Below are 16,886 nucleotides of genomic sequence, written 5' to 3'. Positions count from 1 at the left end.
CAGCACTAGATCTCTAAAGTGGTCTGATCCCGAGGGTAGACTGAAGAGCACATTTACCAATGACAGGTAAAACCACTTACCGTTGCTCCTGTTTAAGCCACTGTACTGGAAGTAGACATTTGTTCTTAAAGCTATAATTACATACACTTATACATTTTAATTTAAACTATTTTTGAACGGTTTCCAAAACACAATGTACATAAATCAAATAAAATGATAAACAAAACATTAGAATTCTTATAAGGCAAGTTTAAAAAATAAAATGTAAGTATAAAAACAAAGCAATGTCAAAGAGTTACAAAATCTGAGGTGTTAACTGAGTTATATCCCTAACAGCTGTTTTGCCCTAAACGTGTTTATGTTGATGTCCTTCCTCATTTAGCAAAACATAAACGTTACTGCGATTCTTAAAATTTACTTTTCTGGCTGTAAATAAGAAAATATTTTTGTGATATCAGTTCTTAAGCTTTAGACGTATTTTAAAGTATAAGTTTATTTAGGTATTTATCTATAATTAGTACTAGGTAGCCTCATAATTTAGCCTAGTTTTAAAATAAATATATTTTTTAAATAAGTGATCCAATTCAATTTTTTCCCTGAAACCAAGTGTGAATGTGTAACTATTTTATACAAATTATTAAAAAAAAATTATTTCTTCAGCGTTCTGTCCGTTGGGAAGCACGGGTACAGCAGCTAATATATATTTTTTTAATTTGAAGTAAAAGTTTTACATCTGCACTGTTTGTATGTTATGTTATTTCTGTGTATTACTTTCTCTACACCTCCCATAAGTATTTCTGTACCTTCTTCCAGTATCTTACATGTATGTGAATTTGTGTCTATTAAAAAACTATTCCTTCCATGTGTGTAAAAGAGTAGCAGTTGAGAATTTAGATGGTCAATATTAAATATCTTTTGATGTGTAACGAATAGCCAAATAACCATTGTTATTCTAACAATTTGTAAAATATTTTCAGCGCTACAAACGGGGTTTTCCTAGAACCCTGAGAATAAATTACATTATTACACTTTATCAAAGCATCAGGTCAAGTCGATAAAGTTGTCCCTTGGTAACCAAGGACAGGTGATTATAATACAATTTAATTGTAAATTTCGTTACCTGGAAACATGATTTCATTAGAAATATTTCAAATGCGAGAGAAGGTTTTATATGGTTTTATTCAGAATAAAACTTTATCTCAAATTTGAAATATTCTAGACTCTTGGCCCCTGATCTCCCTACATCATGGTGGAAGCGACTAAAGTCTCCGTGATCTTCTTTGTATCTTCATCACTTGGCCAATCTATCTCCCAAAACCTTATACCATTCTAACGCAAAATTCTTAATTGCATCACTTTGTTGGCTTATCTGCCTATACAAAACCCTTCACAGCATCATGCCAACTAAAACAGTTAAAGGAATAAAAATCTTCCTTTGATTAGCACTTAAACAATCACATCAAGCAACAACATTTGCTATTACAGCAGCGACCTCCATAACTGAGTGTGCTTCCACTCCGACAATCTCCACTGCAATGTCCCCATGTCGACAAAGTCACCTTACAGGACACCATGTTTACAGTGAAGGGTATTCTTATATTTTATTTATATAGTTTTAAAGAAGCTGCCATGTGGTATTACGACAAAGTAACTTTCCAACTAATCAGTAGGCTACCCAATAAAAAAATAGTTAAAAAAATATAATCTCAATACTTTCTCTCTGCGTTCAAGAGCTAACCTCATTTTGCAGGCTTTCGACTGCCAGTGGCCGCATTAAAAGTATTGACCCTCGAAGCCCCAGAGAATGTGGTAGGAAAGGTTGAAAATATGGACAAGCCTAGAGGCCAGTGTGGGGCAGAAAGTAGGGGAGGGGGTAAGAAGAGAGCTAACAAAGCAAATCATCTGAAAGAAAAAAAAAACTTTTGTATCGGTAGGAGAACATAAAATAGCATATTAATAAAAGGTGATGTGAAACAGTGACTCCCAAGTTTAAGTTAGGGTTCCATTTTATTTGGCTTACGAAGAGGTCAAGATAGTAAATGTTTTACAGTCAAAGACGTGTAATTAAAGAAACTGCCGCCAGGAGTGTTGTTGTCCCTCCAAAGTTACGCCCTTCGTTGTTGGAGGGAGTGTTAAGATAAACAAAGCACCTGGCAAAGATTAGAATGTATTGTAAGGATAAGAACAATCTGTGAAGTGTCAAGTGAGTATTTTATGTCCCATGAAACGTTTAATGAGAACTAAAGGATAACTCACTATGCCTACCAGTTAATTTAGTTAAATTCGAGATTAATAGTCCTTGGAGCCTAGGCATTCTAACTCATAAAACAATTAAAGAACTACAAAGGAAATTTATAATCTCACAGTATACTAGATATTTAAATTATAATCACTTTGGTGTTCGAAAAAATATTTTTGGACGATAAATAACTCTTCAGCAGTTGTTTGAAATTATCCAAGATGGCCGCTAGCCTCTAACGACTCTTAAAACTTGAATGGGCTCATTGATATTGAGTGTTAATTATGAGTAGATACAATAAGAAGTAAACTTGTGTAACCCCCTATTTTTCTTCTTTTTGAATTTTAATATTTTAACATTTCGCTAATTAATTGAATACAATAAGATAACCTATTTGTATTGTCAATCCCTAGTTTCGGATTTCGTAGTTAATTTACAAGACACACAGTGAGATTTACAGACCCTTTATTTGATGCTTAATAAGTCGACCAACATTTCGCGTATTTGTTACAGCTCTTTTGGTAACATGCAGTGTAATATATTTTCACTTCTCAGTAAAATAAAATCCAAGATATAAAATAGCTTTTATTAATTTTTATATGATCCACGACTATTAAGCAGAATTTGATACTTTTGACAATTCCTTTACAGCGCTGCAAGAATTAGGTTTTTGAGTCATAGTACTAGTTTTGAAGTTATACATATGTGTCTCTGTTAATGAAATTTATTAATTTTCTTATAAAAAACACATTAATATTCGATACTTAAAAGTGACTCCGAGCTAAAAATAACTATTGTATAATTAAAAACAATGATATATTTTTAAAACGTTTTTATTAGCTTGCTTTCTTGTCCGGTACAAATTTTGCAATCAATTGTATACCCACTTCCCGATGAGCTAGAGACTTGAAACATAGCTCACAAATGGAAGACAATGCAATATTCTATAATTTAATTTTCATATTTCCCTTGGGCTACGCCCCATGGGCTTGTTTTAATTAATTCGTTTTCTTGCAATTGTTGATACTTCCCGATGAGCTAGAGACTTGAAACTTGAACCATAGCTCACAAATGGATGACAATGCAATATGATATCATTTAATTTTTATATTTCCCTTATGGGCTTGTTTTTGTTAGCTCGCTTTCCTACAAATTTTGATATCAATTTTAAACGAAGTTCTTGATGAGCTAGAGACTTGAAATTTGAAACATAGCACACAAATGGATGACAATGCAATATTATATCATTTAATTTTCATATTTCCCTTGGGCTACGCCCCATGGGCTTCCAAAATTTTTTATGTTTAAATTTTGAAAGAATGTAAATATATCAATTGATTTAAGTCAGCTGTAAATACTTAAATTTGAAAGTTCGAAGAGCAGAGGTTAAGAGGTACAGGTTTAGCGACCAATGAGATTCTTTATACAAACAAACATTTCAAAGTAAAGATAAACAATCTGATTGCAGATATATATAATAATGTATTGACAATAATAATAGTGTTATATAAAGTAAACAATAAATTAAATAGATTGATATATTTGTAGTTAGTATGTAGGCCATACATTCAATCTAATATATAATTAATGAAAAGAAACTCAAATAAACCTTAGATTTCCCACATGCCTTTGTCTTAATCTGATATGGATGCTTGAAATAGATTTAACATCCACACACATTAAAAACGAAAAAGTATAAAATAATTTATAAATAAAAAACCTTTTTAAAACAAAACGTTTTTAAACTTACTAAAAAGTAGAAAATAATTTTTTAATATGTGGAGAGTATAAATACTTGTAAGATTTAAAAAGAAAAACGTGGGGTGCATGCAATTGATAATAATACATTAGTTCAATAGGTGAAGGTAATTGTAAATTATCTATTGCATGCACCCCACGTTTTTCTTTTTAAATCTTACAAGTATTTATACTCTCCACATATTTAAAAACTATTTTCTGTTTTGTTTTAAAAAGGTTTTTTATTTATAAATTATTTTTTTCCAAACGAATTGATTAAACTATTAGTTACGAATCATAACGTAAGCAGGGAGTCACACAAACTAATTAATGACAAACATGATTCATAGGCTGAAAATCTGGATAGGTTAACATGGTTGGTTGAGTTTTGAATGATTAACTGTGAGTTAGGCTGTTTTCAAAAGTTATAAAGCTGGAAAGTTAAGTCATAAAACAATTAAGGTGGCATGTTTTGACAGCTTCTTAAAACGTCTGATAAAATACTGGTAACAATATAGTTGGTCTATTTTTATGCTTTTGCTTAACACATATGTTCTACAAAATTGTGTGTGATTACGTCACATGTTTTACAATGACGTCATGTAAAGTACAGCTGAACATACATTACAGTGTTGAATGATGTATTGGGCAGCTGTGAGTGACTGAGTGGTCAATATCTCTTTGATACATCCGGAGATATTTCCACAAAGAGAGAGATTTACTGAGATCCATCGTCCATTGCACTTTCATCACTCACTTATAATACAGTTTTCTCATGAAAAGCACACACGATCTAATGTAAAAATTATCCGACTAAAGTACCTTGTGCATTAAGCATTCAACAGTTTAGTTGACGACACCTGATCGTTGTATTTCTTGTAAAAAATATCAGAGTTTGCTTTTAAATTATACTAGTGTATCTGTTGCTTGAATTCGAGCAATTGCGAAGTAGTCGTTATTTAAAAAAGTCACAATTTCCGATGACTTTAAAAGAATCGACTCAAAGATTATGGAAATACTTAGTTCGATACAATCAAGATGCATTGAGAGTGTAATATCTTACTATTGAGTAGGTCTACTCGTTAATTGTATATCAAGGTATTTACTTAAAAAGCATTGCATTTACAATTTTCCTCCACTCCAACATGATACAGGATCCTTACTAATTGAGCTGATGTGTTCCAATTTGAGTTAATTTGAAACTTGTTTGTTTGGTGTAGCAAGAAACAACTTAGCAATTGAAAAGATGAACAGTATAAATTCCGTGGTAACATGAGAAATGTTTCTTACTAATGCAATTAATGTGTTCAAACCGTTGGAAAGAGAATAAACTGAAATTTGCCAGGCTAATGAGGGCATAGCTTGAGTATAGACATGTTGCTCGTCAAAGTAAATCAATCCCAACAAACTGAAATGAAAATATAATATTTTACTATCTGAAACCAATATATTTACTTTTCCTCTGTATAAGTAAATGTTCCAATTTGTCTTTCAAACTTCGAGTAAAATATATGAACAGCTAATCGGAACTAAGTAAATAGATTACTAAATATAAATACCAACCTAAAATAAGTCAATAAACCTTTTTTCTGCTAAAAATGTCTTCTATCAAATTTATTTAACCCATTTTAAAATCAAGTTTCTCTCAAAAATATTAGCTGTTATGCTGTTGTATTGAGATGAATAACTTTGGTTATCATAACTTTTTTGCTCCCGAATTTATATCTCTTTGAATAAAAATCAAACAAAATAACCCAGGAAATATGCGTTGATAACTTTTCATAAATCACGTTTGCAAAATAATTTGACACATTTTGAGCAAAGCTTGAATTATATTGCGAAAGTATATGGAACGTAATTGCTTTGTTAAAATGCTAAGTCGTCAAAATAATGAATATTCTAAACACGCACACCGTGTAAATTTACCTTGATTTGAGTTTGCTTTTACAATGAGCTCGCGCTTGCTTTTCACAAGTAGGGATAACCAAGAAACGTTTTTACTAATGGACCAGTGTTGTTTTAACTCTTTTTATTCATGTTTTGCAGCTGAAACTAATTGTATAAAAGTGTATTTTACGTGAGAAAAAAATATTTATAAGCTTTTACAAAAGCTCAAGGCGTTTTGACCTATTCTTTTCATATTTAATAAATTCTCTAGGAAAGGCAAGATAATTTATACACTTTGATTTATTATATTTTTATCCCGCCTAAAAATTTAATTAGTTAGGCTTAAACAATAATAGAGTTTTCTCAAATTTTCTTAAACACTTCCTTGCAACAACTCTCGTTATTAACAGAATAAATTAATACTAATCCATGAGATTTTTTGTCTGTAGTTTTTAAGATATCCTAATCATGAGTGAATGAGTGTTATTTTGTCATTTATAAATATAGCGAGCCCTTAATTTGTAATGATTTTGCAATACAACACGTAAAACCATCTTTCTGAAGATTTTCTAGACGTACAAAAGAAACATACAATTTTCGGACAGCGTTGCTTGTAGTTCAGTTTGATAGAATTCTAATTTATTACACATACGATGTATCTATTCGCTATTCGATGCCAAGCTTTCCTGGGCGATTTGGACATGAAATGTTTGCAGCTCATCCTTTGATGCCTAATGTACACTCTCTGATTCTCATTGACAATCTGAATATGGCAATTAAAAACTCACAGGAGCTTATGTTTCAGCAATATTCACTTCTTTTGGTTGTAAACTGTAAGTTCTTAATTAAATTACATAGTTTCGTTTGTAAAAACGTTTGTATAAGTTAACTGAGCTGTTGAATAGTTATTTGTTTTATAGAAATTTAGGATGTAATATTGTGCAAATATTGTGGAATGATACTAGTGGAGCAAATCCGTGATGTATATAGCGAGGAATCCTTAATTTGTCCCCATAAACTACTTGAAATCTTTGGGTTTTCCACTTCTCCTTGAGTGTTGGCGTAAATTTTTAACACCACAATATTAGATGAATTTAAAAATAAGGAGACTATAAATAGTGTTTTTTTTTATACTCTGAGAGGTCTTTTTATGAATTTCTCTTCAGTCTTATTTTTAGGCCATTTTTGTTTCCATATAGTTCAAGGAAAAAAATTATCTTGCAAAATTATGGGTGAGATTTTTTAAATACAAACTGAATACCTAACTAAGCCTACATTCAGTCTAGACCTACCTAAATACAAAACTAATTTTAAATTAGTAATATAACATTTTCTTACCTACCTTAAAATTTCTCCTAATCGTGCACGAATATAATTGATTTGTTTCCTTATTTTCTATGAGTACAAATTTGTAAATTTTGTGGTAAAACTGTTTGTTAAAGGCATGAAAAACTTTTAACAGTCAAATTAAATATTTTATATTTAATTAATATTTTATATTTAATTAAAATTGGTGTAAAAATATAACAATTCATTAAGTAAAAACAAAATAAAATCTAATAAAGTTACATTTGTCTTAAATATTTATGTTTTTTACACTTCACAAGAAATAGTTCATAACTAAAAGTAGTCATATTACATTTTTTGTGACTATTTTTGTACAAGAAAGGTAAGGGCAAATGGTTCCAGACATTTGCTTGGCGATTTTTAATTATACCAACTTAGAGACCAACCATCAACGTACACTAATACACTAATGCATAACGGAGATAATAATCATATGATCCATTGTTACTTGTTTGACGATGGATAATTCTATTGATTGATAACAATGGACAACACCACCCTGAATACTGAATTGTAAACAAATAACGGAAGATACATCAGGGAAATCAAGGCTCGTCGAAACCATCTCATTAGACTTCATCCATAATAATTACTTGACACTCCATCAATAATAGCGGAGTTGGTGGAAGTGTTGCCTCAGCAAAGTTTATTGCAATTTAAAATTTTTATTTCTTTATACTTTAAAGTAATTACTTATAATTAATCTATACTTTATAATAGAAATTTTTTCTACTACAGTACCTAATCAACTAGTTTATTATTAATACAGGATAATTACAAAATAATGGTGCAAAACTAAATGGTTTGTACGCCCGTTTCCGTGATTTCAAACCGCTTATTGTGACACGAATAGAAAAAAAAACAGTTTAAAACCTGCAGACTAAGCGAATTTCCATTTGACTGATTGGATTTACACTGAAATGTCTACTTAAAAATATTACATTTATTCCCGATTTAAATAGAATTATTTTAACAAGTACTTAGGTTTGCTGCATCAGGGAAGGTAAAACTGTTTTTCTATGTTAATAGTTAGTAAGAAATAAAATTATTTCCCAAATTTGATCAAGTTATGTTCATAAACAAGCAAACTACAACAGTTTACTTACTCTCCATAAGAATAACATGGGAATTTTAAATTTACAATTTTTTGGAATTTTCTCCGTAACCATTAGGCGCATAATAACGCTTCAATATACTAAATTATTTGTTTTTTAAGCTCTACAAAATGGTTTGGAAAGAAATTGCTAAATTTTACGTTTTTTGGGTCAAAAATGGGAAAACCCTATTTTTACCCCATAAAATCCCCCGTAAACCCCCGTTCCCATGGTCCGATCACGCTGGATAGCGAACTCGTTCGAATAAACGTAGGTTTACATATTTGTACCAAATTTCATCAAAACCGGATCATTTTTGCTCGAGTTATCGTGCTGACGGACACATATAAATAAATAAATAAATGAATTTGAACGGATGGTGTTTGTGGCCTCTAGGGACCTCAAAACGAAATAAAAATCGGTCCCGCGTCCAGTTCTTACCATGAGTACTACGGTAATAGCTTATTCCCTATATGGGAAATTCGCTAAAAACAGTTTATACGTTTTTTTACAATGATATATTTTGTTTCAGTTGCTTAGATTAATACCACGATGCCTGCCAACAAATGGATACTTCGAAACAAGAAAAAGCATCTCATGTTTTAGGTTTTGCTCTTACTAAATGCTATTGATAGTGTTCAGCGAAACTTTGGACCAAATTTGGGAAGGCGGCTCTTCGTCGGAAAAACATAGATTTTTGGATGAGGCGATTCGACAACTGTATGGTTGTGTGCCGGGAAGAGTTCGGGCCGTCTTCCCGCCAGACTCTGTCAATAGTATCGAAGCTAGATTATCGACAGTCAAAGCCGGTAAGGAACTAACTACCTTTTCACTTACCGCAAAAAACAGATTTACGCAAGTGTTTGAGACAAAACCCGTACAAAGTGCAGTTATTTCAAGCATTGAAGCTTACTAACAAGCCAAAACTCACAAATCTTTGCCATGATTAGCTTCGATTCTTGTTAATTTCACTGATTTTGTTGACAGGCTTCGTGGTACTGAGCAACTGAGACAAAACATATCCTCGTTAAAACAAACGTATTAACACGCACTTTCCATTTTTATGAAAATCTGCTGTTTGAAATAACGGAAACAGACGTACCAACCGTTTAGTTTTGTACAATTTTTTTAATACCATGTTTGGCTTAAAATACATATTATTTTTAGACGCAGTCTTGCTGGATATTGCCTCTAGAAGGTCTTCCAGAAAGAATAATTATTTAGGTAATTCCGTTTCTAGTAGATCTATATTATTTTACTACTGAACAAAGCAGTCTTTTACTGTAAAGCAGTATTTTACCACTAAACATCTAGATATTGTAATTTGGGGATGAAAATATGCATGCGCTCGTATCAGTGTTACGGTAATGTTTCCCACGAATAAAGGCTTACCAACATGTGTGTCTTCTTTGCTTAATCATAACTAAAGTAATTACCAATTGAATACAAACAAATATTACTTATATGTTTTCTGAGGGTAAAGAAATAACCATTTAACACGAAAAGTTTGATGTTCTGATTAAATTGGTTCGTTAGAAGAATTTCTCTCGCCCTGCATATTTTGCAATTCAAATGCTTATTGTAAAAGTAAACTTAAATCAAGACAAAATAAAGAGTCGAGTAAGATCTTGATTATTGAATACTTGTAGTCAATCTTTGACAAGCGTTTAAATTGTAAGCTCGTGTTATAAACCTTAATAATACTAGCTGTGTGCCCGTTCTACGCACGGGGATCTTATCATAGTCAGTTAAAACCTTCTTATATAAAGCACAGCAGTTGGTTTGCATACTTTCAGATATGCTGACAAAACTATTCCTTCGCAAATACAGTATCTGACAGTTTCAAGCCAAAACTAATGCTTCGCAATTAAATGTCACCCGGATCTTGTTGGTCCATATGTTATATCCAATGATTAAACTAAATAAACGGTATCAGCATTCTGACACATACTTTCTCCCATAAGTTTGTCAACAACCTTTATCATGTGTAAGCGGTGAGAGTAAATATATGGAAATGGGATTTGTACAATTTTGTTCAGAATTTAAAGGACTATAACATAATGGTTAAAAGTATTTAAGGTACTACCTCAACCTCTTAATTTAACACTTTATTCGGGTTGACATTTTCATTATCAAGGCGCTCTTGTCCTTTCCGTGAAACATTGAGAAACAAGGACATTAATGCGTTACCATCATACATACACACAAAAATACCGAACTTAATTAGGGAATCTGCTACGCTTTAAGCATAAAAAGGTACATATAAAATTAGTACTTGAAATCTTTGTTAATGCCATAAAATTTGATCATAACAATTTATATTTGCTTGGACCGGAGATGACTCGAAATTCTGTCGAAATGCTATCAGAATCGGTTTGCTATATGAAATGAAGTACAGTAGGCCTACTATAGACGATTTAGATTGGTAATTTGTAATAAAAATTACCAAAATAGGCCACGAACTATTGATACATAAACAACGTTCAAAGTGTTTGAACAATTCATGATGGTTTGATGAATAAATGTTTTACTAAAATGCGTTATAGTTTTCTTAGCATAACATTTTGGAATCCAGACAGAAAAAACAAAAATTATACAGTTAAGACATCAATTAAATTGAATAGGCCTACGCCTGTAATAAATAAGGTGCAACACCAACGATAACTAATTTGTAAATTACTGTGATGTGTTGGTACGTAAAAATGATTCTTGCTGCTACTAAAGGTTAAAAGGAAAAGAACCAGTACCGTACCAAAAACCAACGTTTACAGTTAAGAACTGTAGTACAGCCGACCAATTATATGCGTTAATCAAGGTTATTGATCTCTTGGTTTTGGATTTTCTCGTAAAAAGTTATCGGCAATCAAAATTATTTCCCATTAATTGCTTTATTTGTAAACAACTCTTAATGTAAACTTATCGGTGTCAGTTTAAAAAAAAAACCTTATACAACATAAATAAGTTCTGTTATTTAATAGATTACGTATTCTCTAAACAATGGTTGCTGGTATATATATTAACATTATAAGGAAATGACAAAAATCACACAACGTTGGGTTTTTGGACGTTTATAATTTTATTTCTTAAGTACCTAGGTAGGCCGTGTATTCTAAGGAAAAGTACCGGTATCAAGGATTGTTGTCGAAAGGGTTGTTATAAATAATTGGGTAAGCATACGTACCACACGTACCCAAGAGAAGGGCTATGGGCCTATTGGCTGTATGGACCAGCGATTGCATCACACGGTGAGTAGGAACTATTGACTTTATATAGTCAATGGTAGGAACAGAAAGTGACACATTGGAAAATCGAGTTCAGCATCATCCGTAAACCTCTTTTACAATCACCCACTGCAGTTGTAATTTTTTGCTTTACACTTTACACAACCGCCATTGAAGAGCCGTCAATGAGTGGAACATTGTTTCTAAGCTATTGGCGACGGTCATTAGTAAATTTAAGTTTCCCAGCCGTATACAACACTGATTCAATCTTGATTCAATGTCTTCTTTCTGGTTATCAAAACTCCAAAACAATTTTATACACATACTGTATTTCTGGTTACTGACCTGGATGATGCCTAGTTATTTAATTTACGGTTACACTATATTATTCCACTTGCGATTAATTAAATCCTTTATGTAATAAAAACGTTTTTAATCTCACTTGGATGGGATTTGCCTTCAAAACGTGATCGGAAATGGTTGTGGTGTTTGTAAACAACATTTGTAAACATTTCAGTGACAGCTAGAAAAAATAATCTTGATCCGAACAGCTGTTCGTTGTTTCATAGATGATTATGTGATACAAATTGGAAGAAAACTTGACAAAAATCGCACAAAACTGCATTTTTGAACGGCCGTAATTTTAATTACAAAGTAGTGAGACCATATTTTAATGGCTAAAGACACTCTTGCCAATCCAGTGAATACATTAAAATGACTTGGGTCTTGATAGGTACTCTCGTTTTCCTGGAGAAGATTGCGTAAAATGCCATCTTGAGTGTGTCAGACAGACAGACAGATAGACAGACAGACAGACAGACAGACAGACAGACAGAAATTTAGATGAGACTTGTTTCGGCTTCTTTAATGTATAAAACGTAAAAATAGCCTAAAAATGTATGATTCTGAGCAATGTACAGACAAAACTCTAATTTTATTTATATAGATGACCAAAGCATAGACATTTAGCCAAATCAATGTTTAAATCCCATTTTAAATGTCCAATTATTTTTCCCTTTATCCCGTTTTTACAAATTATTTTTCCCTTTATCCCGTTTTCCCAAATTGTTTTTCCCTTTTTCCCCTTTTTCAAAATTATTTTTTCCCCCTTTTTCCCAACACTTTTCCCTTTATCCCGTTTTCACATATTATTTTTCCCTTTTCCCAATACTTTTCCCTTTTCCCCAAAATTTTTGCCTTTTTCCCAACACTTTTCCCTTTATCCCGTTTTCACAAATTATTTTTCCCTTTTTCCCAACACTTTTCCCTTTATCCCGTTTTCACAAATTATTTTTCCCTTTTTCCCAACACTTTGCCCTTTATCCCGTTTTCACAAATTATTTTTCCCTTTTTCCCAACAATTTTCCCTTTTCCAAAAAATTTTTCCCTTTCTCAAATTATTTTTTCCTTCTTCCCAAAACTTTTCCCTTCATCCCGTTTTCCTAAATTATTTTTCCCTTTTTCCCAACACTTTTCCCTTTATCCCGTTTTTTACAAAATATTTTTCCCTTTTCCCCAAAATTTTTCCCTTTATCCCAATTTTTCAAATTATTTTTCCCTTTTTCCCAAAACTTTTCCCTTTTTTTCCAACAATTTTCCCTTTATCCCGTTTTCCAAAATTATTTTCCCCTTTTTCCCAACACTTTTCCCTTTTTCCCAACACATTTCCCTTTATTCCGTTTTTACAAATTATTTTTTCCCTTTTTACCAACACTTTTCCTTTTATCCCGTTTTCTCAAATTATTTTTCCCTTTTTCCCAAAATCTTTCCTTTTTTCCCGTTTTCACAAATGACTTTTCCCTTTTTACCAACACTTTTCCCTTTATCCCATTTTCTCAAATTATTTTTCCCTTTTTCCCAAAATTTTTCCCTTTTTCCCAAACCTTTTCCTTTGAAAATTTTTCCCTTTTCCCCAACACTTTTCTGTTTATCCCAACACTTTTCCCTTTATCCCGTTTTCTCAAATTATTTTTCCCTTTTTCCCAACAATTTTCCCTTTATCCCGTTTTCACAAATTATTTTTCCCTTTTCCCAACACTTTTCCCTTTTTTCTAAAAGTGTTTCCCTTTTTCCCAACACTTTTCCCTTTATCCCAGTTTCACAAATTATTTTTCCCAACAGTTTTCCCTTCTTCCCAAAACTTTTCCCTTTTTCCCCTTTTCCCCAAATTATTTTTCCCTTTTTCCCAACAATTTTCCCTTTATCCCGTTTTCACAAATTTTTTCCCCTTTTTCAAAATTATTTTTTCCCATTATCCCGTTTTTACCAATTATTTTTCCCTTTTTCCCAAATATTTTCCCTTTATCCCGTTTTCAAAAATTATTTTCCCCTTTTCCCCAAAAATATTTTCCTTTATCCCGTTTTTACAAACGATTTTTCCCTTTTTCCCAACAGTTTTCCCTTCTCCCCAAAACTTTTCCCTTTTTCCCAACACCTTTCCCTTTATCCCGTTACCTCAAATTATTTTTCCCTTTTTCCCAACATTTTTTCTTTTCCAAACACTTTACCCCTTGATCCCGTTTTCTCAAATTATTTTTTCCTTTTTCCAAACACTTTTCCCTTTTTCCAAACATTTTTCCCTTTTTCCCAACACCATTCCCTTTATCCTGTTTTCACAAATTATTTTTCCCTGTTTCCCAACACTTTTCCCTTTTTCCCGTTTTCACAAATGACTTTTCCCTTTTTCCAAACACTTTTCCCTTTATCCTGTTTTCTCAAATAATTTTTCCCTTTTTCCCAAAACTTTTCCCCTTTTCCCAACACGTTTTCCTTTATGCCGTTTTCCTAAATTATTTTTCCCTTTATTCCAACACTTTTCCATTTTTACGAAAATTTTCCACTTTTTCCAAACACCTTTCCTTAATCCCGTTTTCACAAATTATTTTTCCCTTTTTCCCAACACTTTTCCCTTTATCCCGTTTTCCCAAATTGTTTTTCCCTTTTTCAAAATTATTTTTCCCCATTATCCCGTTTTTACAAATTATTTTTCCCTTTTTCCCAAATATTTTCCCTTTATCCCGTTTTTAAAAATTATTTTTCCCTTTTCTCCAAAAATGTTTTCCTTTATCCCAATTTTACAAATGATTTTTCCCTTTTTCCCAACAGTTTTCCCTTTTTCCCAACATTTTTCCCTTTATCCCGTTTTTACAAATTATTTTTTCCTTTTCCCAACACTTTTCCCTTTTTTCCAAAAATGTTTCCATTTTTCCCAACACTTTTCCCTTTATCCCGTTTTCACAAATTATTTTTCCCAACAGTTTTCCCTTCTCCCAAAAACTTTTCCCTTTTTCCCAACACTTTTCCCTTTATCCCGTTTTCTCAAATTATTTATTCCTTTTTCCAAACACTTTTCCCTTTTTTCCAAAATTTCCCCCCTTTTCCCAACACCTTTCCCTTTATCCCGTTTTCTCAAATTATTTTCCCCTTTATCCCAACACTTTTCCCTTTATCCCGTTTTCACAAATTAATTTTCCTTTTTTCCCAAAAATTTTTCCTTTTCCCAACACTTTTCCCTTTTTCCCAACACCTTTCCTTAATCCCGTTTTCACAAATTATTTTTCCCTTTTTCCCAACACTTTTCCCTTTATACCGTTTTTACAAATTATTTTTTCCTTTTCCCAACACTTTTCCCTTTTCCCAACACTTTTCCCTGTATCCCGTTTTCCCAAATTGTTTTTTCCTTTTTCCTCTTTTTCAAAATTATTTTTCTCCATTATCCCGTTTTTCCAAAATTTCCCCCTTTTTCCCAACACTTTTCCCTTTATCCCGTTTTCACAAATTATTTTTCCCTTTTTCCCAACACTTTTCCCTTTATCCCGTTTTACAAATTATTTTTCCCTTTATTCCAACACTTTTCCCTTTATCCCGTTTTCACAAATTATTTTCCCTTTTCCCCAAACTTTTTCCCTGTATCCCGTTTTCCCAAATTGTTTTTTCCTTTTTCCTTTTTCAAAATTATTTTCCCCCATTATCCCGTTTTTACAAATTATTTTTCCCTTTTTCCCAACACTTTCCCTGTACCCCACTTTCCCAAATTGTTTTTTCCTTTTTCCCCTTTTTCAAATTTATTTTTCCCCATTATCCCGTTTTTACAAATTATTTTACCCTTTTTCCCAACAATTTTCCCTTTATCCCGTTTTCAAAAATTATTTTTCCCTTTTTCCCAACAGTTTTCTCTTTTCCCCAAAACTTTTCCCTTTTTCCTAACACTTTTCCCTTTATCCCGTTTTCACAAATTATTTTTCCTTTTTTCCCAACATTTTTCCCTTTTTCCCCAAATTTTTCCTTTTTTCCCAACACTTTTCCCTCTATCCCGTTTTCACAAATTATTTTTCCCTTCTTTCCAACACTTTTTCCCTTTTTCCAAAAATTTTTCCCTTTTTCCCAACACTTTTCCTTCTTTCATTCGTTTCAAAACCTCTCTCAAATTTCGTAAATGCTCGTTCTTATTCCTTCCAGTTATTATAATATTGTCCAGAAGAACTCCAACCTGTGGTATCCCAGCTAAGAGTCTTTCCATATATCTTTGGAAAATACCTGGACTAGATGATATCCCAAAAGGTAAACGTTTGTATTTATAGTATCCACTATGCGTTGCTATCACTAAATACTTTCGATGTTCTTCTGCAACCTCCACTTGTAGGTATGCATCTCGTAGGACTATCTTGGAAAACTCTTTTCCGCCTGCAACTTTGTTTGTTAGTTCCTCAAATGTCGGAATAATTGCATTTTCTGGAACCAAATTTTGATTCAAAGTGACTCGGAAATCTCCACAAATTCTTATTGAACCATCATTCTTCTCTACATTAACTGTTGGGGTAGCCCAGGGAATAGGTGGAGCAGCAGGATCTACCTCTTCAATGATATCCTCATTTACAAGTCTTGTAAGTTCATTCTCAATTCGTTTTTTCAAGGGAAACGGAACCCTGCGCGCTGAAAAATGTTGAGGGTTTGCATCTTCTCGAACGTGAATTCGTGCTTTATAACCCTTGATTTTCCCATGCTCTTCAGAGAACACATCTTCAAATTCTTTTAGTACTTCCTTAACCCTCACATCATCCATCTTATATTGATTATGATTCTGCTTACATTTTACTTTACTAATAGTAACATGAGGAGGGAGGTTCATATTAAAGGCTAATATCCATGGTAAACCAAACAGCGGTTTCTCATTTCCATTTACTACTGCTACTTTTAATCTACGTGTCTCATCACCTACTGAAACATTGACATAACATTCACCAAGTATATCTAAAATATTGTTTCCATATGCCACGTATTTTGAATTATTCTTATCAAGTCTTGGTGAACCAATTTTCTCCCAAAGAGCACCTATCATTGAGGCCCAAGCTCCAGAGTCAA

General features: G+C 32.4%; 1 protein-coding gene across 1 annotated transcript; it reads right to left on the bottom strand.

Annotated features, from left to right (window-relative positions):
- Nucleotides 1-1,459: 1,459 nt before the first annotated feature.
- Nucleotides 1,460-16,587, bottom strand: LOC128985111 (uncharacterized protein K02A2.6-like). Its single transcript, XM_054404492.1, has 2 exons — nt 16,062-16,587; nt 1,460-1,530 (listed from the first exon to the last, which is right to left on the bottom strand). The coding sequence occupies exons 1-2, from the start codon at nt 16,585-16,587 to the stop codon at nt 1,460-1,462; spliced, it is 597 nt and encodes a 198-aa protein (XP_054260467.1).
- Between the last annotated feature and the right edge of the window lie 299 nt (nt 16,588-16,886).

The sequence above is a fragment of the Macrosteles quadrilineatus genome, unplaced genomic scaffold, assembly GCF_028750875.1.
Source record: "Macrosteles quadrilineatus isolate MER2022 unplaced genomic scaffold, UCM_ALF_1.0 Scaffold_2__2_contigs__length_208266976, whole genome shotgun sequence".
In the NCBI taxonomy this organism is placed as follows: Eukaryota; Metazoa; Arthropoda; class Insecta; order Hemiptera; family Cicadellidae; genus Macrosteles; species Macrosteles quadrilineatus.
The sequence above is the reverse complement of the archived record's forward strand: the minus strand, read 5'-3'. Positions and strand labels throughout refer to the sequence as shown.